We start from the raw sequence: 24674 nt of genomic DNA, 5'->3' as shown, positions 1-24674 counted from the left end.
GCAGACCCTCCTGACTGAGTGTTTATCACTGCTGGCCTAAAAATCAAGCTAAGGGCTCGCAGGTCAAGCTCATCCTTGCCAGGCGTACAGTAATTGTGAATTGTTTGTAGCACTAATCCTAATCCCTAAGTGCAAAGAAGTAATCAGGCACTGTGCTTTAACTGTGGAGAAGGCTGAATACTGAAGGTTTATAATTGAAGCTCGGTCAGCGCAGATTCATGTTGAGTCAGAATTACAAGAAATAAACATTTCTTAAAAAGTTGGGACAAAGGTGTGGAGAAAAGAACATGATATTTACATATACAATGGTATCACTGGGGTAAGCTGCCTGTTTAACATGTATGTACTGAACTACTTCATGTGAGACGGGGTTGGGATTTCTCTACCTGATTAGCTGCTCAAACTGGCTGTTAGATTCCATCCCAACCTGTTTGACCAGTACCAAAGGTTTACCTACAACAAACCTAAACTGAAAAACTAAAACTAACTGAAAAGACTTTCACAAACTGAGGAAAGGGCACTACATAACCTTTGAGGTTATTGTTTGCAGCCCTGCACTAATTTCAACAATAAAAACTAAAACAAAGTGACCTTTAGTTAGAAACATGGGGGTGCATCGAGCAAGTCTAAAGCTAAAGCAGCTTTTTCTCTGTGATTGTCTTCTTTTCTGGGCTTTCAAAAAGCCTCCGTCAGATGGAAAGATCACAGTGTTTCAAGGCTTTAAAAATGCCACTTGACACAAGATGCAGCCCCAAGAGAGAGAAGTTAGAGGTAAGAGGTATCTGTTAGGCCAGGACAGGCTAATCCTGGTGCTGAAGAAGAAAAAAAAAAATAGTGCACAGGCCTTGGCTCCAGAGTTTTTTCTTTAGACTACATTTACCTTCTTGCACTTGACAGCTAGAACACACTTTATAATCTACCAAACGTCTCTTTACTGCTGTATATTTACCCAAAATTAAGATGCAGACTATATACTTAATTATAATACAGTCACTCTTAACTTTAACCAGTAAACATTATCCATTAAAAATTGTTATGTTTCATCTCTGTTGCATCAGATTTGCGTCAATGTCACTAAGTCATTATTATTTAGGCTCTAAAATACACTTTGGAATAAGAGGAGGTTAAAAATGTAATCATAAAAATGTTCATTTCACCTGGTCTGGTGGTGGGAGGCTATTTATTTTAGCTTCTGATTACACTAACTCATATACTACTGCCACATTTAGCCAGATGTTTTTTTAATGTTTTCACCGAAAAGTAGTTATGTGTCTATTTATTTTTATTTCTCATGAACTTGTCTCAAATGGCTAAAAAGAGAGAGAAATAAATAACTAAGATTAGGGCTCACTTGAGGAAAACCTGCTTAATCTGAACATGTACTGGCACAAGTGGAACAAAAGCCTGCACACTACTACAGTTCTCCAGAACCAGACCTAGTTAGGCCAAACTCAATCTACAGTCCATGCTAGGTTCCTACATCGGAAACCTATGAGATAAGTTACAGGAAAAACAGACAGACAGAACACAGAAGAGAATTTTTTTAAATAAAAAGGGCCAGAGACCGTCACCTTCGCTGCAAACTCATCAACCTGGAAAAGAATCCAAAGACATGACCTCACATATCTGCAGGTAACACTGGTAAATATACTTAAAGGTCATTATGAAGATTTACATGTTTCACTCTGGCTTGTAGTGATTTTTTTAAAAATCCATCTAGATTGTTTTGATGGAATTTGCATGGTTTTGGAAATACAAGCTGTGGTGACATTGTCGCTTGAAGGCTTGAATGTAACAGAACTAAATGACACTTTTAGTGTCTTGTGGTTCTTAAAGTGCCAAAAAAATTTCATGCGACAAACTCAACATTAACACCAACAAGTATTGACCTAGTTGCACAAAATAATTGCACAAATCTTGTTGTGAGCACTTTCATATAGGAAATTATCTTCTGCTGAGGAAACTACACCGGCTAATATAGATGGACAAACAGCACTGCAAGCCAGAGGGAAAAAATTGGGCTGAACTGTTCCTTTAAATATTATTACTTAACAAGGCCTTAGTCTCTGCCTTCTTGTCTCACCATATATCTTTGACCTGTTTCTCAGAAATCCCAGACATATTAGTTTACATCACCAACACCACATATTCTTCTTAAAATTACACAATAGTGAAATCTATTTTAGTGGTAAAGCTGACATCAAACAAACTCCTGATTGTCAGCACCAACCTTTGTGAGGTACTCTCTCATGACCTGGATAAAGTACGGCATGGCAAAGTCCATTATGTTGTGCCTCCAGGCCAGCTCCAGCACCACGTCAGGGTGCAGGAGATCATAGGAGGCAAACAAGCAGGCAGCAAAGCACTCCTTCCTGCCCTCCTCTAGGAACCACTGGAGTAAAGTCTCTGCCAGTTCAGCATCCTTAGACTCCGCTGCATACTGCATGGCATCCTAGAAGAGACAAAAATGTAAAGTATCTCATTCAAATGGCTGACCGAGTGAAAGATAAAATCCTTTATCTTCAAGTGTGAGAAATTAGCCAAAAGAATCATTCCTGTGAACAGACGCTATTTGCATGTGAAGTAAACAAACACTGCCATCTATAGGTACATTGAGGAAATTGAACCTTTTAAAAGTCTCCTGTATTTTTAAGAGCTTTTCTATTTTTTGTTTTTCCATTACCTTGTATAGCTTGTCCTTCTTGCAAAGCTCCACGCTCTGTCTCCAGCGGTTGTTGCCCTTATACAGATAAGCAGCAATACGCCTGAACTCAATCAGTTCATGCTTTTCTAACCTCTGAGCCAACCCGATGGTGTCAAAGTTGTCATAAGCATCAATGGAGGCTCTCAATCCCTGTGGATGATACACGGATAGAAATGCATTGCATTTGAGATCCAGAAGGAACAGCGTCCTGGGCACTGCTTCCTGTACCCATTTACACCAGTATGGTGTCTATCTTCAATCCATAACTGGCTCTGTGGATTTCAACATAAAGAGACTGGTGCTGGTGTGAAAAAGCAGGCGTCATCACAGCAAAACAAAATTGCTAGGTCTAAAATTGGATCCACTAATATCAGTGGCTACAAGAGGGGCTAGAAAATTACCTGCGATTTACAGCCAGGCCATATATTGTGTCTTTATGACTTTCTTTACACAGATATTATTCTTTCTTTTTTTTTAGCTTTGTAGCATTTGATTGCCATACTTGTTTGAATGTCTAAAAAAAATTGTCCATAATGCTTAAAACACAGTAAATAATACACAAGCGACAAAAAAATGGCAACAAATAGGTCACATATTTGAGCTCTTTGTGTTTTACATCATGTGTTGTGATCAATATAAGTCACAGAGCGGGCTGGCAAACCTGGTAGTCTTCCTCCTCTGTCAGCAGGTTGTTAAGAGCTTCATTGACAGACTTGTTATTGTGATTCTGCACAGACCTCAAGTAAGGCTTGACCAACTTCAGCTGGTTCATCTAAGAGAGAAAAAGCAACCCATTTCACACCATATCAGCAATGGGTCCAGTTTATTTAGAAAAACACATTTTATTTAATATATGTTTTAAAAAGTGAGGCTGGCCATGCTGGTTGTTACCTTGCTAAAAAAGATGACAGCCCGGCTGTGGTCCAACCGAGGAGACAAAATGGTCAGCAGATCATTCAGTAGGAGGGGTTTGTAATCCAGATAGAAGGAAAGAGCCTTGTAGTAGAGCTCCACGTTGGCAACCTAAAGGATAAAAGAAAAATCACAATAAATGATCAAATGATCACGTAAGCAGTTTGTGAAAATAATAAACATTTAAAAATAGCCGTGTTTACCTTTGCAATAATATCTTTAAAAAGCCCTTCTTTCCATGCGTCAGGCGGATGAGTCATCATAGTGATGACAGCGTTGTCATACTCTTCGTATTTATCGTAAAGGAAAACCAACTCTGCCCATAAATGAGACTGCTCTGCAGCACGAAGAACCTGGTAGACACAGAAAACATTCATTACAGAGATTTGTTTGGCTGGGCTAATAGATTTGATATATTTGAAGTAAAATGTCTTGAAGCTTTGAAAGGCTGACATCAAATAGATGATTTTTTTTTTTTTTTTTTTTTTTTAATGTAACCTACTCTTTTTGAGAGGCAGAAAAAAGAAAAAAGAAAAAAAAAAAAAAAAAAACACACACACACACACACACACACACACACACACACACACACACCCAAGAAAATTATTCATATCAAAACATAATTATTTTTTAATCATTTATATAGACGTATTAATACGCATTGAAATGAGCAAAATATTAAAATAAAATAGTATTTTCATGCTTTTAAATATTTTAAAAACTCCTTTTTCCACCTTCCTGACAACAGATATTTAAAGTTTTTAAAAGGTTATTTGAGGGCAAGATGACAAACAGTTGCATAAAGCTGGTAAATGAAAGTTTAATTGCTGCAAGTCACCAGAAATGTGTCAGTAAAGAACTAGCTGTAAAAGACAGAAAAACAAGTCAATTAATTTTCTGTCTGCTTCCCTTTTCATGGCGCTGATGAGAAGCAGAAATGTTCACTGAGTAATGAATCAAAAGATTTCATGGCACACAAGCAACCTCTTTGATCTGACAAAACAAAGAACAGTTTTGAAACGGGCAAATGCGCACACATAGTAACAGAAAAACTCTACCTTTGGGATGTTGACTCTGGACCAGAAGAGCTCCAGGTGCTCCCTCATCTTCTGAGGTTTGAACTTTGAGTAGAGGATGGCGAGCTCGGTGAACATACCCATATGGGCCCGCTCCAGACCCAAAGCAGCCTCAAGCAGAGCAATGAGTTCCTCAAAGTACCCGCGGTCCTGGTAGTAGCTGATAAGCTCCTCCAGCTCGTCAGCATGGATCACAATGTGAAGGCCGCAGATTTGTGCCAGACGAAACTCCTCGCCGTCCACGCATGCAAAACATACCTGAAAAGAAATTAATGCATGAAATTGGAGATAGCCAACGATAAACAGAGGACCACTTCTATCATTCATATCATCATATCCTTTGTTTTGCTACCTTTTCGTGTAATTCTCTAATCATCAAGAATCTGTCATTTTTTACATGAAGTGACTATATTAGAAACACTGAGGTAGAGCTGGGCGATATAAGATTTTTTCATACCACGATATGTTTTTTTCCATTTCAGGCGATAACGATATATATCACGATACAAGCCAAATAACTATATTTGTAAGATTTAAATGTCCCATTGCTCACAAGTAAAATGTGAAATAATCTGCAGCTTGTTTTGATTTAAATATTTATTTCCCATAATAAGTTCAACAGGGTAGATGTACTTAAGGAACATGAGACTTCAGTTTCAGATAAATAAAGGCAAATATTGCAAACTACACAAAAGGCAGCCGCTAAAGCGTTTAAGTTTCAAAATAGAACAAACAAAACAGACTACTAAATTGAAAATTCCACTTAGAAACAAAATATTAATTCTAAAAATAAATCTTAGTTTGTTTTACAGAAGAACAGACAAAATTTACTAACTTTTGTCAATATCAAATAAACTGAGAACTAAAAGGAAATTGTCAATCTCTCCTTGTTGTATAGCTTAGCTTTTGAAACAGTTTTAACAGTGACTTTAGTCTGACAAAAGCCGAATGACGAATTAGCGCTTTCAGTCAGAGATTGAGCATGCACCGGTTTATTGTATTTCCAGACTTGTTTTCGGCACAATTTACAGTGCGCTACTCTGTTTTTTGTCAGACTTGAAATAACCGAAATACCTTCACACTACGGAACTTCTATGGCCCTTCCGTTCGACACTCTCTCCGGCATTGGAACCATCATCTGTTTTTTCTTCGGTAACCTTCGCTCACGCTCTCGGTTGATTTTTCTCTAGTCGGCACACTCATTTCCTCCATTACCTGGGCAGCCCGGCAGGCTGCTTCCCAAACAACTACACATGTGCGCCTTGGCACTTGTGCTGTACGTAACAAGTCACGTGATGTGACGCTGCGGCTGTGATTGGTTCGGCTCTGCGCTACTTAATTTGGATTGGCTGTTCTTTTTTTTTTTTTTTTTTTTTTCTTTCTAAGAGGACAAGAGAGATGAGGTCTATCGCAATAGTTAAATTTTTCTATGGAGAAAAAGTTATTTCACAATACATATCGTTATCGTTCTATCGCCCAGCTCTACACTGAGGTGACCTGAATTAAAAGCTGTAATAATAACATAAAAACTGCAGCAAGAAAATCACTCAATTTCAATCTTATATGCACAGAAATAAAACAAAACTAATAATAAAATAAAAAGTCATAAAGCTGTTAAATCAGCCCCTTAAGTAGTTTTATAAATCTTGTTTATGATGCCTAGGCTCAGACTGCTGGGTAGCCATAGTGCGTTTCTCTCCCTCACTCTCCTTTCTGTTTTTTTCCCCATGCATTTATAAGCACTATTTATATTTACAGGGAGTGCAGAATTATTAGGCAAATGAGTATTTTGTCCACATCATCCTCTTCATGCATGTTGTCTTACTCCAAGCTGTATAGGCTCGAAAGCCTACTACCAATTAAGCATATTAGGTGATATGCATCTCTGTAATGAGAAGGGGTGTGGTCTAATGACATCAACACCCTATATCAGGTGTGCATAATTATTAGGCAACTTCCTTTCCTTTGGCAAAATGGGTCAAAAGAAGGACTTGACAGGCTCAGAAAAGTCAAAAATAGTGAGATATCTTGCAGAGGGATGCAGCAGTCTTAAAATTGCAAAGCTTCTGAAGCGTGATCATCGAACAATCAAGCGTTTCATTCAAAATAGTCAACAGGGTCGCAAGAAGCGTGTGGAAAAACCAAGGCGCAAAATAACTGCCCATGAACTGAGAAAAGTCAAGCGTGCAGCTGCCAAGATGCCACTTGCCACCAGTTTGGCCATATTTCAGAGCTCCAACATCACTGGAGTACCCAAAAGCACAAGGTGTGCAATACTCAGAGACATGGCCAAGGTAAGAAAGGCTGAAAGACGACCACCACTGAACAAGACACACAAGCTGAAACGTCAAGACTGGGCCAAGAAATATCTCAAGACTGATTTTATGGACTGATGAAATGAGAGTGAGTCTTGATGGGCCAGATGGATGGGCCCGTGGCTGGATTGGTAGAGAGCTCCAGTCCGACTCAGACGCCAGCAAGGTGGAGTACTGGTTTGGGCTGGTATCATCAAAGATGAGCTTGTGGGGCCTTTTCGGGTTGAGGATGGAGTCAAGCTCAACTCCCAGTCCTACTGCCAGTTTCTGGAAGACACCTTCTTCAAGCAGTGGTACAGGAAGAAGTCTGCATCCTTCAAGAAAAACATGATTTTCATGCAGGACAATGCTCCATCACACGCGTCCAAGTACTCCACAGCATGGCTGGCAAGAAAGGGTATAAAAGAAGAAAAACTAATGACATGGCCTCCTTGTTCACCTGATCTGAACCCCATTGAGAACCTGTGGTCCATCATCAAATGTGAGATTTACAAGGAGGGAAAACAGTACACCTCTCTGAACAGTGTCTGGGAGGCTGTGGTTGCTGCTGCACGCAATGTTGATGGTGAACAGATCAAAACACTGACAGAATCCATGGATGGCAGGCTTTTGAGTGTCCTTGCAAAGAAAGGTGGCTATATTGGTCGCTGATTTGTTTTTGTTTTGTTTTTGAATGTCAGAAATGTATATTTGTGAATGTGGAGATGTTATATTGGTTTCACTGGTAAAAATAAATAATTGAAATGGGTATATATTTGTTTTTTGTTAAGTTGCCTAGTAATTATGCACAGTAATAGTCACCTGCACACACAGATATCCCCCTAAAATAGCTAAAACTAAAAACAAACTAAAAACTACTTCCAAAAACATTCAGCTTTGATATTAATCAGTTTTTTGGGTTCATTGAGAACATGGTTGTTGTTCAATAATAAAATTGTTCCTCAAAAATACAACTTGCCTAATAATTTTGCACTCCCTGTATATCCACTATTGCATGTCACTGACATTTTGTTTTGTCCTGTTTTTGTTTACCATCTGTCTCTCTTGCTTATAAGGAACCGTTTGATCATTGGGGCTTCTGTCTGTAATGTCATAAAAATAAAGCGCCTTGAAATGACTATTCTTGTAATTCGGCACTATATCGATTCAGTTATGCTCAGTATAGAATTATGGCATTGTTTCGTGTCTTTAGCCCCATGTCTTTTAAATTAATCAGACAAAGCGGAGACCTGTAATTGCACTAGAAAATCCAAAGGGGTGCAACACGTTTGGACAAGCTGTGATGCACCTCAGACAAGGAACAAACCAAGGCAGTAATTTTAATCTCTTTTTTGGGGGTTTGTCTCTCTGCATTTTGTCCTTTTTCTTTTTTAAATGTGTGTTTTCTACACATGCACTGCCTTGAGACACTGTAAACTTAGACATGTTCTTGTCTTCTTTGTTGAGCATACTGAGTTTGCATGTAATGAAATGTTCTATATGAATAAAATTGCTATATAGAAATATGCAATAATCAGGTGTCAATGTTTCTCTTTTTTTGATTCCCTGGTTTGGGGTACAGATGCAAATTAGCCATTTTCATCAAATCTGGCACTGATATCCATTATACTGCGCGTTCCTTATTAAATAGAATAAATAATTAATTAATGAGCATAAACAACAGACTATAGCAGCCATGTGCAATCCATGGCTGCTCACGAATCCATACATTATTATTTTGCTGAGAGACAAATCAGATGAATCAGACACTCCAGAAATAATTATGACGTAGATCCTGACGTGAATGGCACTTAAAAGTTAAACACACCTACTATATTAACTCCTACATAGCAGCAGACTGCCACCGTAATGTGCAATCTGTTTTAATAGTGTGTGCACAAAATTTAAATTAAGTTTAAGCCCAGTTAAAGGTGGTAATTTACCCTACAATATGATACTAGATTAAGAGTCAGACTATTTCATAGTCAAATTCTTGGTGCGCAGAGGTGTTTTCACGCCAGTTACCTCCTTCCATGTCCGTGTGCTGTTGGCTTTCCTGGCGCTGTCCACGGCTGCCTGGTACTCTCCCAGGTGGACTAATGTGGATGCAAGTCGAGCAAAGTTGGACACATTGTTATACAAAAGTTTGGCTGCTTCGTACATACCCTCCTCATAACATCTATCGCCCACCTGGAGAGGTAAGGATCAGATGATGAATATACAGTTAGCAATCATTTTCTGGCAAAGAGCAAAAAGCACATTCTGCAACAGCTACACAACCCTTTAACACTACATCTGGAACTTTTGTTGTTGTTTTTTTTACCTGCTGTATGTGAGCATTGTTGGGCCCGCTGACAAATTCTTCCAGCTCAGCCAGACGGTTAGTTTTAGCTAAAGCAAAGATCAGCTCCGTCTCCACGTAAGACTCTCTGGCTTTCTTCCGAGCCATCTGTAGAAACTTCACCAAATCCTCCCAGTTATCTAGAAACAGCAACACACTACAGATCAGCTCAGACCCAAGACTGATAAACACCATTAGCATGTTTTACCTGTAAATCAAAAACGTACTGTTCTTGCTGGCTGCGTTGACCACCTCCATGTACGCTGACGGGTCAACGGCTTTAATGTATGAATCAATGGCTTCCTTGACCAGGTCTCTGTGCAGCTGGGCTCTTGCTAACTGACTCCACACTGCAGGCTCATTACAGCGCTCCGCAAACTCATAGGCACGGTCTAAGTTCCCTATGTGCTCTATCAGTACCTAGAGGGATACAAAATTAAAAAAAAAAAAAATAAGAGATGGCTATATTCTGCGAGCCAACATCAGATAAAATAATAGAAAACAATAGGACTAGCATTTTTAAGGCTCGTTCGTTTTCACTATTAAGTAGAAGTGCTAAATTCACAGTGATTAAGAGAAACTGATGAAACCTGCTATCATTGGCAAATGACTTTGTTAGTTTAGTTAACAGGCTTACCCACAAGTACTTTTAATGGCCCGGATTTAGGAAAGTTAAATATCAATTCATTCATTAATCCATTGATTTTCTTAAATGTTTTTCTAACTTTGGTAGGAGAGCCTGGGGGATTATGCCAGTTCTCAGGAGATGAGGTATACCCTGACACATGAAATATAAATATCCCCGACTAAAAATGTCGCAACAAATTCTTTTACAAAAAGAAATGGAAATTTTTACTTAATTAAGTGAAATAAATGCACATCTTAATGTACATTTTTACAGAGAAAAGGTTCTGGGATTAGTAACTTTAGCTTGCTGTAACTTCGACCTCCAGCATCAGTGCAGCTTTAGCAGGATTATGTTTGTTTTTACCTGTATGGCTGAGGTGTTCACATCAAACTTCTTGAAAATAGCAAACGCCTCTTCAAAGAGCTCGTTGCTGATAGCGATGTTTGCAATATCCGGAGCATCGTAGTTGTCTAGCCTGTTAATGTACTCCATCACACGAGTGCGATCTGCCTTGATGGCTGTCAAAATTAGCAAGTTCTGCAGGTTTCTGCAAAAAAAAAAAAAAAAAAAAAAGTTAGAAAAATGGTTGCATGTTAATGATCACCATGAATAAGCTGTGAGCCTGAAGTACCTGTGTTCACTGAAGACTGAATTATCAAGTACGATTTTCTCCAGAAGTTCAATCAGCTCATTGGGCAGGTCTGCAGTCATGAAGGCTTTCACTGTGACTGACACCTCCTCTGGGTCTTGGGTTTCTGACAGAGCTGTCTGCACCACCTGAGAGGAGGAAAATCAAAAATAGATGTTGAAAGAAAAAAAAAAAATAATACAATTCATGTTTGCGTGCTTTACTTTAAAAGAAGAGGTGGAGGATCCCTTGCCTGGTCGATGAGCTGTCTTCTAAAAGGATTGTTTTCTTCTAACACAGTCGCCCAAAGCTCTGGATCTTTCCGCCGTACCAGATATCGAGCCTCACTCTTAAATAATGAATTCTCATTGCACACCTGACATGAACAAATAGTTTAAAATGCATTCATTATAATTATTTAAACTATGACACTAAAGCCATACAATGTGATCTACATACTTTGATGAGCTCCAGATCACACTGCCCTCTCTCATAAGCCACACAGGCCAGGTGTGGGTCTCTCTTCTCACAGTAGCGTCCAACCACGGCGCTGTCATAGAACGGGTTCTCCTTCAGGAAGCGCTCGGGTGTGTTGTTGCTGTCAATGTAGATCTTGGCCAGGGCGTTATGGGTAGCTGGCTCCTCACATCCTTCATGGATACGAGACTCCAGCCATGGCAACAGAAGTTTCAACCTGATAACAGAAACGTTACGTTAATCTAAAGCTTCATTACATAATACCTAGGAGAAGCTTTTAAAATTCATTTCATGGCAAGGACTGGTAAAAGCACACATTATATTTCTAAGATGATGCTACAATGTAGCTTTTTCCTGTGATGTAATGCACAGCCAGAAGACTAGATGGCAGCATTGTCCACTCAGCAGGCCAATTGATTCATGTTTTAGGGTTTCTCACTTTCACCTTTGTTGATACAGACTAAATAGCTTCATTATATGAGACAAAATTATTCTGATGGTTGACACTGAGGTATCGATGAAACATAATGACAACCTCAGAGAATCCACACTAGAAATCACCTTTGGTGTTAAAATTTAAATATTAATTACAACTTCATGTATGCATTAAACTAACAAGCATGCACTGAGCAAACACAAAGATGTCTGTATATTTACATTCATGTATTCCACTCCTGTTTGTGAATGCTTAACGATTTATAGGCATCAGCTAAAGAGATCATGATTCTTTACTATTGATCGCCTCAAGGTTTATTGGAAAAGAAACAATTTTCAAGTTAGTATTTGTTCTTTTCCTTCAATGACTTGAGGGGAAAACACATAACTGAGTGGTTCAGGCAAACCGCAAACATGTCTTGCAATCTGATCTATCATTTAAACTCATTCCTACAGAAGTTAGATTTAACAGCTTTTATGTACCAGCATGATACTTGCACATTACAGGCCAAGGCATTTCAAAAGCTGCTATAAGAGATGACAGGAAATCGTTTTACCCTTTAGTCTTACCTGTTCCTTTTCTCTACCTCGTCCACCAGCTCATCAGTGGAAAACTGCCCTCTGACCACCATAATCAGGTTCTTAATAACATCCTCAGAACAATCCACATCCAATAAACCACCAATCACCACTGGTAAACGACTGGGGTTGACCTGAAAGCAAATGGGTAGGATTCAAAATAGAGAAGCATCATGCAGCTCAATAACGATAACTAGATAATAATCAGATTGTGTATAAAGTCACCCGAACTGTGGATCTTACCTTCTGTACATAGATTTCGATGTATTTCTGCAGACTGTTGCGGTAAAGGTAGAGAACCAGGTCGTGGACAAAGTCAAAGCGATCACAAACAATGATAAGAGGAAGCTGGTCCGTTAGCTTTGCTTCCTAGAAGCAGAAGAAACATGGGGTTTATTATGAATTAACTCTAGGAGATGCTAATATCAGAAAAATATGCTAGGGGATCTTTATACCTTGAGGAAGTTTTTAACCCTGTCTGGGTCGTAACAGTTGCTTTCTCTACAGATTCTCTCCACTTCTTTGATCTGGCCGGTCTTACAGGCAGCCTGGATGTATTTAAAGTGAACATCAGGCTCTTGGCTGAAATTCACAATCGACCCAAGGAAGTAAAACAAGCCTTGTAGAGATATGAGAGGGGAGAAACAACACGGTGGTTAAGTTAATCTAGTGTGAATTAAAACCTGCAGAAAACGAGGAAAAACCACTCCACCTACCTTCATAACTCTTGAAGGATTCAAAAAGCTCCACTAACGCTTGAGTTCCCAGCTGTTCGTGATATTTAGATGCTACCTGGACACACAGCTGCAGGTTCTGCCTGATATTAGCCGACAGCATGGCCCTTAAACACTCTAAAGAGTCTTCAACTGACAAGGAGCCAAAAAAGTTCACCAGCCACTAAAAAGAAAAAAAAAATGAGGAGAAAGTGAAGCAACATGTTGAGCACGGAGGAAAAAGGAGTCATTTCAGGAAGCATTTTCACACATTAAAGAGTAAAATGAAGCCGCTCCCAAGAGAGCAGTATACAAGCATCATTGCCCTTCTACAGCCATACCTCGGGGTTGAGCAGATGTGTGTGAACCACGGCTCGTTTGATGTCGTACAGGTCAGTGTAGTGTTCAAGAGCTCTCTGTAGCAGTCCTGCCTTCTCACACAGCTGAGCAACATGGGCACGGTCATAGTGCGTGAACATCTGGTTCCCAAGGATTGCATCTGCTACCTAAAACAGCGCATAAGCACACATGAGCAAACACATTGTATTTAACATTATTAAAGAAAAGGTTGCTCTTTGTAAGCAGGAGTCTGAACATTAACATTCACCTGGGGGGCGTGTATTAGGTTCATCTCAAGCAGACGTGTCTGTAAGTGACCTTCGGCTGGGCGGTTGTTCTTTAAAGCATCCAATAGGAAGGAGGTGCACTGCTGGATCAGACTACCCTCCATAAACACATCAACAATCTACCAAAGAGCATGAGAGAAAAGAGCAGTCAAAACACAAATAGCTAGAGAAAGTTCTCTTTTTTTTCTTTTCTTTTTTCCAGACCATCTGTGAACAATGATTTGAGTTAGCATGCAAAGGCTTCAGTTGCACACTATTAAACACCACAGGCCCGGTAGCCAGATGTTTCTGTTTTGCAGATGTCCTTAAACATGAAAAGTTCACATCCGAAAAGCAAAGGTCGCCTTAACACCATCACTTTTCATAAAGTCATCATCTTCCCTGTTCGAGATTAGGACAGAGCGGAGTGATGATGTGGCTTTAAAGGGAGGAGAGGGTGACTGATTCAGTGAATTCCTGGCATTGCTGCCACATCTGGAATAACACATATGTAGGCTCCCACACTGGGCACTTTGTGCGTTTGCGTGCATGTATAAGGGTAAACAGGCGCATGTATTTAAAAGGGAGCACACGAGCAGGATGTCTCCAGTGAGAGAGGCGTTCACGTTTGTGCGTGTTTACCTGGTTGATGTTGGCCAGCGGTTCCTCATCCTGGACCAGCATCTGAGCAAACTGCAGACCCTGGTCTGGATTCACACGCATCACATTCCGCAGCAGAAACACCCAGTCTGGGGTATATCCCACCTACGCGAACGCAGAAGGATAAAAATGCGCATGCCTGCTATTTGTGCAATGCTCAAAATTTAAATGGAAACACAATAAGCCTTCTGATTACCTTTTTAGCATACAACACTATCTTCTGGAATTGGCCAGTCTCTGCAAAGCACTGAATGACCTTGTTGGGGACATTTGCTCTGAGGTACACACTAAGAGCGAGAGTGGGGTCAGAGGCCTTCACCAGGTCTCCCAGCTCCTCTGAGCACTCCAGCTACAACACAAGAGCAGGAAAGCTACTTCACTTACACCGGTCACTGTAAAATAAATAAAATAAATGTATATCTACAAATCTGCCTCATTTCTTTAATCCTCCAGTTGTACCTTGTCCTCTTTCAGCCATTTCTCCAGTAGTTGCTTGCGGCCCTGTTGCAAGACAGGCCTGCACAGCTCCAGAGACTCAAATTTGTTGAGCTGGCCCTGGTCCAGAAGAATACCAAAATACTGCAGCAGTGGAGAGGCTTGACCCGGCTGGGCCGGGACGCTCTGAAACTTGCGGATGGTTTCTGCTGTTCGCAGGATACCCTGAGGCGAGGAAAGACATCAAAGAATGAAGGAATTATTAGTCATAGAGTAAAAAACAAAACAAAAGCAGATTCCATGAAATGTTTTGAAGGAGAACTTCATGTTTATTGCCGTGTTTTCACATGAACATATACGGGATTCTTTTTGGGTTTCGTTTTTCCAGTGCTGAATCGCAGTGTGTGTAACTGTCATAGTTTTAAGCACCAACAGAAAAATATTTGACAATTTGATTCTGTGCAAATGCAAGACTCCTTGTGCAGTTCTCACCCACACCTGGTTCATATTAGCATAGGCAAGAATGACAAAACGGCAGCAGAGACAGGCGTACCTTGGGTGCTGATGCAGCAACCTTCGCAGCCTCTGAGTAACTTCCCTGGGCAAACAGAGTGTTGAACTTCCTGGCAAAAAGCTCCTCTGCCCCAGCAAGGTTTGACCTGACAGCTATCCTCAGGGCGAGATCAGGGTTCTGCAGCACGTTGGTGGCATAGTTTACAATGTTCTCCTCTTCCACACATACTGACAAAACCTATAATAAAAAAGGAACAGATAATATTTAAGAACTGCACAGTAAAAATAACTAAACTTAAGAAATGTGTCCAGTTAACAGTCCAGTTTCTTAAGAATGTCTGCCAAGCATAGCTAGCCAAAAAATCACAGTCAAATTATCCACTATGAATAAACATTTCACTTGGGAATTTGTTTTGCACACACTCACTGTCCGTTTGCTTCTCACCTGTCCCTTCTTATTGACACCAATGATTCCCGACGTGGCTTCGTGAGGAGCAGTTACAAAGATGGTCTCAGCACTGATTCGGTTCATGTAAATACACACTCCAGACTCCAGGTCGTACAGGTGAATGTAACCATACTTTGTGATCAAGTATATTACACCATGCTTACTACCAATCTGAGGAGAATAATTAGAAAGAGAAACATTCAGGAGTGACCCATAATGTGGTGAGCAGAGTACAGTAGAAGAAGCCTAATTTTCTTTACCTGCATAGCAACAGGAAAGTCTGTCTGGGCCTCTGGTGGGAAAAACACATCCACAGCTTTCTTAGCAAATGGCTGGTTTCCTGCAGCTGGCTGACCAACTTCGATGATGTGTAACTGGTAGAAGTAAACCAAGACAACAGCAAAGCAAATGAGACCAAAAAGAACATCAGAGTTGAGGATTTGTACATTAATAAACTTTTAAAAGTTATTTCATAGGATTCTAACATAAATATTACTCTTTCAAGGCACTTCAAAGCAGTTTGCTCAGCAGCTAAAAACACTGATAGCATCATGAGTACATTCGAATGGCCTTCACCTTTCCCCCAGCCTGTGAGCGCACAGCAAAACAGAAGAGAGTGGAAGGTTTGGTATTTCCCTCCACTTTGAACTCCCCGAAGGCAGCAGCATGGCCCTCGATGGGCTGGGACACTTTCCTGTCAACGGAGTACAGCTGCATTGCTCCGACCACACGGTTTTGCTGGAGGACAAGGAAAAAGAAAAAAAAAGGGGTGGGGGGAAAAATTGATATGTTCAAGTCATTAAGGATCAAAGATACAGGTTTAAATTCAGGCAGTGTGTTTGTATGTGTATATGAACAAATGGTAGGTATTATCTGTGCATTTGGTTAGATATGGGTAAACAAACTGTTTGCTTCTTTGATTTAGATATACATATAAAACAAGTTCACTTTGAAATATGTATGCATGTTGTCATACTTTGACATACTCCTCTAGATCCAGACTCCTTTAGAAAAACAGAAAAAGAGTGGTGTATCACAGACATATTGATTTTCTTATTGAGATTCAGCAAGTCAGCAAAGAAGACATCTGTCCATCCATTTTTCTTTCACCTATTGAGGGCCAGGTCACAGGGTGCAGCAACCTAAGCAGAGAAGCCCAGACCTCCCTCTCCCCAACCGCCTCCTCCATCTCATTCAGGCGAGCAAAGAGATGTCATCTTTGCAGTGTGTCCTACTCTTTGACCTCCTCCCACTAAGACATGTCCAGAACACCTTGCCCAGCAGAGGACAGGAAGTATCCTAGTCTGATACCAGAACCACCTCAGCTTGATCCTTCAGACAAAACGTATTTCTTGTATTCTTCAGTTATTACCCAAAGCTTGCGACCATAGCTGAGGGTAGAGACGATCAACTGGTAAATGCTTCACTTTTACATTCAGCTCTGTTTACCACAACAGACCGGTATAGCATCCTCATCACTGCGCATGCGGCACCAATCCATCTGTCAGTCTCCTGCTCCCCTCTCCCCTCATTTGTGAATAAGACTCAGAGATACTTAGACTCCTTCACTTGGGACAGCAACTCTGACCTGGAATAGGCACTCTACCCTTTTCCAGCTGCAAAGCATGGCCTCAGAGCTAGAGGTGCTAATTATCATCAATTCTGCTTCCCATTTGGCTGTGAACCACTCAAATGCAATCTGTAGGCCACCACCTGATGAAGCCAACAGAACCACAAGATCCACAAAAGGCAGAGACACGATCATGAGGCTACCAAAGTGGAAGCTTCGGCTACTCCTAGAAATTCTGTGACAAAGAGCCCACAGGGAACAAGTCCGGCTTACAGCCAAAAAACCCCAAAAACATCCGACTCTTTGTGTAAGAGAAGGATAAAATGCTGCGAGGCTGGTTACAGCAGAAATTTCTGGGAAGCTTAATTGTTAGAATTTCATGCCACTGTTCTCAGAAAGTGTCTTTTATGTGTTCGTGGACACTAAATTGTGTTTTTCTTATGACATTATACACCCTTATTGGCATAATACAATGGCATAACAGCTTGATCTCTTTATCCTCCCCTTCAGTGAGCAAACAACAAATCTGGGAAGTGATGAGGTTCCAAGTTTATTGGTTCCTGTAGACAGTAGATGATCCAGTCATTGGTTAGGAATGCAGATTTTTTTTTAAAGCTAATTCACTGTCGCACAATAGCTAAAGGTTTCAAAACTTAGTGTGGCAAAAAAAATTCTTTTGCTTTCCAGTGTTTACCTGCATACAGCCAAAACCTTCCAGCCCAGTGAAGAGAACAAAGGTTGACCTCAGATAATGTGTTCTTTGTGTGATCTTTTGTCCAATAAGGCTATAAACAGGGATCTGAGAGATAAATATTCCTTTCACAGAAAATGTTTATATCATCTGTGCTTTCATACCTGTGCAGAAATCCCTATCAGCAGTAACCACTTCTGTTGTTCGTCAGTTCTGTAGTTAATGATCTGACATCCGGCCAGACTGGCGTGCCGATCGAATACTTTGGTTGGTTGGGAATCCCCCTCCATGCTCCAGTGATAGACGGCAGTATCTGTCACCAAGGCCACGGTGTTTACAGAGATCCACTTCCAGAACATGACCTCCTCTGACATGGTGTGAGCCTTCATCTTACTCTTCATCTCAATATTGAAGATCTGCAGCGTCTTGGCAGCTGAGGTTCGGTAAAGAAACAGAGAGACGTGAGACGAAACAGGCGAGAAAGAAGTCATCAAATAACTCCAAACAACAAATTAAATAGCTGTTCTGAGTAACACACAGACCCGCAGATGAACATGTCTGCCTCGAAATAGTTAGAAAATAAATAGAGCTACTTTTAATTGGAACTATTTATTCAGAGAGGAAAAGTTTTAATAGCTTGTTCTTTTGATTATTTCGAGTGGCGAAGACCTAGTTTCTGCCAAGACTTGATGATTTTCTTTAATGTAACTACTGTTCCGTGCTGTGAGCACCACTGTAATGGGGAACCGAGGGAGATTTCTGACACAAGTATTCAAAACTCGTGTCAGAAATAAAGAGCAAATAAAAATTATATCTGAACTGCTCGATATTGTTCGGAAGCCAGGGAAGCACCACTCTTTACTGAGTGACCTGACCCGCAGCTACAGAAAGCAGACGGCAGCTTTTGAAAATGTCACAATTGACTAAACACAGATACAACCTCCATTTACCCAAAATACTTAATGAAAAACAAACAGGTGATGTAATGCATGACTCATGTAAGTACTAGAGCTGCTGTACAAACTTGCAAACTGCCATCAGCACGCACACAGCCTTTACGATACATAAATGGCATCCCTTATGTGCAGGAAGGAAAGATCTGAACATTGATTACGGCTGCTGGCACACGCTCACAGAGGCGAGCAAAGGTGCACAAAGAGTGCCCCAGCTCCTCTCACTGTATAACATCTGATGATGCATACCACACATACACATCTACCAGCATACAAGTCATGCTAACACATGTGCAATTCTCATAAAAGTAGGGCATGTGCCAGAAGATTAGGCTGGGGTGTGGGTGTGCGTGTGATATTGAGGTGCCTCTCTTGTAGCCGTATGTGTTTTGATTGATCAGTGGTCGAAATAGATGTGAATAGTTAAAAGGGATACAGGGGATAGCTTTTATGAGAGAGACATGGCCAGTGTATCATCACAACAGTGTGCCAGACGGGTAGACAGACGGAAAGCAACTCACCATCTGAGAAATGACAGAAAGCAAAGGAGAAAAAGCAAAGTGTCAATCAGGTAAGAATGAGAAGAAAAAGATAGACCATAAGGAAAGGGGCAAACAGGAAATACTGTCCTTAGAAGGAGGAGGGAGGGAGGGGGAGGAGGGAGAGAGAGAAGCATTATAAGCAAATCATCCTGATCAGTGCTTGTGTTTGTGCTCTAAGGGTTAGTTTCAGTGACAGGCGATCAATTTTCACAACCAATTTACTACACTCGGGTAATAGATGTGAGTGCACTCGGCATATTTACAACATTGACAGGCATTAATCTTTGCTGTGGCTTTCCCACAGCATTTCTAGTAAACGGCTAAATCTGTTAAAACTAGAAGCAAATAAACAGTGCAGAGGCCATGCAGACTTCATTCTGGGACTTTAAACAATAATAAAATACTTTGCGCTTAATATAGGGCCACCAGTAATAAAGCCAACAGTTTTGACTTTTTCTTTTGTCTCAGAACAATACAGTATTTCTCATCTATTGGCCACTGCTGCCTAAATGTGTTGTGTCATTTCTATATGAGTCATCATCATACCTTTGAGGGCGATGACTTTGCTGGCGGGGTTCATGATGGCACTGTCGGCAGAAATTGGTCTCCTGATTGGGTTGGTGGGATCGGACATGTCCACAATCACCACCTGGTTCTGCTCGCCCACCTTCTCACGGATGCAGATGAACTTGTCCGACTCCATCGTCAGATAGCTGAACCCAATGTTGGCTGGGTTTACGCCCAGGTTCTGCAGCTAAAAAACAGTTTTGAGGAAATAAAAGTGAGAACCTTTAGCTTAATTATGTTAACCCATTTTACAGTGGTGGAGTATCATATAACGGTCAGTAAGCTAGTCAGTAGCTGGAAACAGATACAAGTACATTTTCAGGAAGTGGCTAAACAGTTTATAAAAATGATAACACAGATGCAATCACATTTAAAGAACGTTTTCTTTAGGGGTACGACCACAGACATGTCTTCACATATACACAAAAACAAAAAGGGTAGGAGCTAATGATATATCAGAAGTATACCAGATGACAGAGCTGTAGCTAGTGGTATATATGACGTGTTTGTTTGCTACCCGTTTCATCTAGATGAGCAGGAACCTGTCCCCTGAAAACTCCCCAACACTTTTTAGTAAGCACTGTTAATTAACTGGAAATTGTAGTTTAAAGTACTTTGAGTGGTCGGTAAGACTAGAAAAGGCCTATATAAATGCAAATACACTGTAGTACATTAATTATTATAGACTGTATCATAGATGATAAGAGAAAATTGCATTCAGTTGGCAGACGTACATTTTGTGTGTATATTTAGTATACATAGTATACACAGTATAGTACATTTTGTAATAAAAGTAATTAAAAATTTATTATTGGTCAGTGAGCCCATCCTCATTCACAGGCGAACAGCTGCTGCCAGTTTGTGAGAGATATGCATAAGGTGACACATAAAGCTATAAAACAGAATTGCATTTCATTCTCTTTATTTTCATTTTTACACAGCATCCCACTTTTACAGAATTGGGGCTGTGAAAACAAAACTCAGCCACAAGCACAATATTCCTGCTTTAATACTATGCTTTTGTTGCAACAACTTAAAATGTGGTGAGAAAATATATGTGGGAGCAGCTGCCATTTGCTTTTTAGGGGAAGAAAAAGTAGTGAGCGATGGATCATAACATGGACTTGATTAAAATAGCAGCAGGTCTGCTCAAGTTTTCCAGGGATACTCTTAAAGGTCGTTTTCCCATACAGGAGGTCTGGTCGGTGGTACATGGAGCCAGGGGACAAGCGTGGGCACACGGCTGGATGTTAACTAAACAGAGCTGTATTTTAGCTTTTTTTTTTTTTTTTTGGGGGGGGGGGGGGGGGGGGTATAAATAAATAGTAATGATATAAATAGTAATGCTGTCATTGTACTTATCATTACATCTCACATCTCTACTACTTAATTTTATTAAAGCTCGACTGGACCTTGACAGTGTATTTAATCATCATTTTAAGCAGCTAGCTGTAAATAAAGTTTAATTAACACTAAAAAAGAAAAACCCAAAAGATTCACTACAACCAAGAACACATTAGAATATTTTAATAAAGCACACCTAATGAGAACAAGTCCGAAAACACAACACACAAACTTGCGCTGCCTCAAAACTAACAAACATGAAAAAGTCCAGTTTGGTTGAATAGAGGAATTACTGCACACATTGTCAAACTAACTGAACTGAGAGGACAGACAGAAACATGCACTCTCCCTCTGATGACTGAACTGACTGCATTATGCAGTCTGAGGCAAGCGGAAAGGAATCCTTACGCTCATCACAAGGACTGTACTATCTCGCAGTTGGCTGATAGAGCAGGAAAACAAATCATGACCGCTGAGCCATTTAAATCATGTCATCTCCAAAACAGGAAGGATGCAGCAGTGTTCAGCCTGGGGTGATCAGAGGGGCTGCTTCCAAAGAAAAATAGAATTTTCCTTAATTAATTATATCCAAAATGTTTTTAGATTTTCACTTATACCAGGTGCTAACTTTAGCATAGGTTACACTTACCAGTATTTTCTTGTGTACAGTGGTTAGTCACTTTTGGGGGGGGGGGGGGGGGGGGGGGGGGGGGCACATGCAGTTATCACCAAACACAGTTATTATTAGTTTTTTGGCTTCTTTTTAGATTTTGTTGTTGTTTGCAAGACCTACAGTCCTGTGACCAATCAAAAGACAGAACTGATGCAGACCACAAAATTCAGTTTCTTCCCTTAAAATGCTCTGCCAGGCCTTTACAGCAGCCACCTTCAGTTGCTTCTTCTTTGAGGATCTTTCTACCTTCAGTTTTGTATTTAACAACTGAAAATCTGCTCTGCTGGGTTGAGATGGGGCGCCTGACTTGGTCACTGAAGAAGAATTTCATATTTCTTTGCCTTGAGAAACTCTTGGGTTGCTTTTGCAATATGCTTCAGGTCATTATCCATCTGCACCATGAAGTATCATCCAATCAGTTTTGCTGCATTTGAATGAATGTGAGCAGAGAGTATATCCCTATACACTTCACAATTCCTCCTGCTGTTTCTATCAGCAGTCACATCATCTAGTAACCCAGTTCCACTGCTAACCATACATGCCCATGCCATAACAATGCCTCCATCCTCATGTTTGATAGAAAATGAGGTATGACTCCTCATTCTCCATACTTTTCTCTTCCCATCATTGTGGTACAAGTTCATCTTGGTTTCATTTTCATGTTCTCAAGCGTAACCAGTGTTTTGCACCTTTTTGTAAACCCTGTATTTCCATTCATGAAGACATCTTTTGATTGTAAATCTTAACAATGATACGTCTATCACCTTGAGAGTGCTCATGACTTGGTTAGATGTTGTGAAATTCTTGAGGTGGTCAGTGCATTCATTCTTTTTAAGAATGTACCAGATTGTTGATTTGTCCTGAAGTTTTACGATGTCCAATCGTAAAACTTTGTGCAGCAAATCGTGTTGCCACACTCGAATTTGCATAAAGCAGGCAGCCTCACTTCATCCAAGGCCAGGGGCCGTAACAGTTTCTGATAGGCTTATTTTGGTTTTATCAACATCTCTTTGGACTTCATATTAACAGTTCCAGTGAAAAGCAACTAAATGAAAGTTCAACACTTGTGTGCCTAATTTGTCATCTAATAATGAGGAAACTGACCTCACTTAATCAGGCACAAATTCAGCCTCTGAAAACTGGGCACTATGTATGAAAATGGCTGTAATTCTTAAACAGTTAATGCAACCCAAACCACAGCCAGATACATTCTGTTTGAGACAGCCAATCATAAGAAAGCTGCTTAAAAGGTAGAGAAACGGAGTTAAAGCAGCTTGTTTCATGCAAAGGATCACCTTTGGGGTTGTGCCAATGTCCAAGGAAAGTCCAAGAATAAAAATATGGAGCTGTAAATTAACATAATTCCCCTTTCACAACATTACAGAATCAACTTTTAACTGAAGCATGTTGCAGTTTATGATAAAGAGACAAATATTTCATTAAAGATCAATATTCAAGTGCTGCTTAACCGTGGAACAATTTCTTTAAGCCAGAGAATAAATAAATTAATTAATTATGCAGTTGGCATTTTTTTATGTTTATTGTCCCAATGATTAAATAATAAAGGGCGAGAATAATAATATTTTCATTGTTTAAGGCATCTTGTAAAGGCCACAGAAAAGCCCTGGGGGAGGAATGGAGCCATATGCTGCAGCTCTTCAAGACTGCCAAAACTATCTCTGGAAGCAGAGGGAAGGGAAGTTACGATAAAGATAACGGAGGAAAAGATAAGGTTGGGAGTGAAAGGAGGAGCTCAAGACACTGACCAATATCCTGTTGGCAACGAAGAGAGGGAGCGAACCATTGTAAATAAGAGAAGTCAGAGTGATGTATGTGCCTCTTACGAGAAATGAAGAACAATGGCCAAGAGGTAGGAAGGTATGTTGATTCTAGTTCCAGTAACACAGGCCTCTGGCATTTTACAGTACGATTCAGGGTGGAGAGACTGGCTCGCTGTAAGAACACTCCCCCCCAGCTGATTCTTAGTCGAATATGCCAGACTAAAAACCCACTTCAGCTTCAACCTACTGTCTCCAGTGATCCATTTAAATACTAACCAGTGATACACTGCAGACTCCTCTAAGCAATCTTCGCTGCACACATGAGACAATAAAAACAACGCATTAATACGTTAATACCGCAGTAACAAAAGGCAGGAGATCTTCACTGATGAAGCAGCATTGACGGTATTTGGTGAGTCATAGGCTGGGTGGACATCTTGCTGAGGCACTGACACGTTGAATCAGCAGCTGATGGTTTTGGGCTCATGAAGAGATTACACAAGCACTTTTTTTTTTTTTTTTAAATAAATCGAAGAATGCAGGGGAGGGGGGGGGAGCGGAATTTGCTCGCAAAGCTCGTAGCCTTTATTTTAGGAAATCAGAGTTTGTGTTTTGTCTTGGTCTCTCCATCTCTCCCCCCCAAAACCAGTCGCACGCTTCTTGACCCATGGTCTACCACAGGGTTTCTTCCTGTTATCAGGGAGTTCTTCCTTCCTGCAGTCGCCAAGTGCTTGCTCATGTGGGATCATCAGATTGTTGGGATTTTCTCTCAATTTTCTCAAGTGCCTTGAGAAAAGTGTTAGTGTGAATTGTCCCTATATAAATAAACCTAAAGTATATAGCTATGGTGATCATGAACACCTTAAAGTAGCAATGGATTCTATTAATATTCTAACTTCCAAGTCAGAATAAACACACAGATATTTATCTCCGATTCTAGTGTGGATTGTAGAACAATCCGCACTTGTAGTTAATCCAAATTTCAAAGTTCACGACCCATTTGAAATTACAGAAAGACACAATGTGAGTGTTGTATGTGTTGGATGACTGCTCTTTCAATGCATTCATGATCGAATTCCGGTGACTGAACACAGACACTCAGCCT

At 40.4% G+C, this 24674-nt stretch overlaps 1 protein-coding gene across 3 annotated transcripts in view; it reads right to left on the bottom strand.

Moving 5' to 3' along the window:
• The window catches only part of cltcl1 (clathrin, heavy chain-like 1), a 30747-nt gene that overhangs the window by 3148 nt on the left and 2925 nt on the right, over positions 1–24674 (bottom strand). Inside the window, exons 2-30 of one of the 3 annotated variants that reach the window (XM_063488723.1) lie at positions 19751–19958; positions 17874–18142; positions 16025–16186; positions 15709–15822; positions 15446–15619; positions 15041–15238; positions 14512–14712; positions 14249–14401; positions 14035–14157; positions 13395–13532; positions 13129–13293; positions 12791–12971; positions 12530–12693; positions 12318–12443; positions 12066–12208; positions 11043–11277; positions 10837–10959; positions 10587–10732; positions 10319–10502; positions 9555–9747; positions 9310–9467; positions 9012–9176; positions 4675–4950; positions 3820–3969; positions 3596–3727; positions 3366–3476; positions 2684–2854; positions 2231–2452; positions 1566–1592 (exon numbers count right to left, since the gene is read on the bottom strand). In XM_063488723.1, the coding sequence (XP_063344793.1) occupies positions 1566–1592; positions 2231–2452; positions 2684–2854; positions 3366–3476; positions 3596–3727; positions 3820–3969; positions 4675–4950; positions 9012–9176; positions 9310–9467; positions 9555–9747; positions 10319–10502; positions 10587–10732; positions 10837–10959; positions 11043–11277; positions 12066–12208; positions 12318–12443; positions 12530–12693; positions 12791–12971; positions 13129–13293; positions 13395–13532; positions 14035–14157; positions 14249–14401; positions 14512–14712; positions 15041–15238; positions 15446–15619; positions 15709–15822; positions 16025–16186; positions 17874–18142; positions 19751–19958 (4812 nt within the window). The remainder of the gene's footprint in view (positions 1–1565; positions 1593–2230; positions 2453–2683; positions 2855–3365; positions 3477–3595; positions 3728–3819; positions 3970–4674; positions 4951–9011; positions 9177–9309; positions 9468–9554; positions 9748–10318; positions 10503–10586; positions 10733–10836; positions 10960–11042; positions 11278–12065; positions 12209–12317; positions 12444–12529; positions 12694–12790; positions 12972–13128; positions 13294–13394; positions 13533–14034; positions 14158–14248; positions 14402–14511; positions 14713–15040; positions 15239–15445; positions 15620–15708; positions 15823–16024; positions 16187–17873; positions 18143–19750; positions 19959–24674) is intronic. The other 2 variants (XM_063488724.1, XM_063488725.1) reach the window with 2 other exon arrangements.

This window comes from Pelmatolapia mariae, linkage group LG12, assembly GCF_036321145.2.
Source record: "Pelmatolapia mariae isolate MD_Pm_ZW linkage group LG12, Pm_UMD_F_2, whole genome shotgun sequence".
Taxonomy (NCBI): domain Eukaryota; kingdom Metazoa; phylum Chordata; class Actinopteri; order Cichliformes; family Cichlidae; genus Pelmatolapia; species Pelmatolapia mariae.
This window is presented reverse-complemented; position numbering and strand designations above follow the sequence as displayed.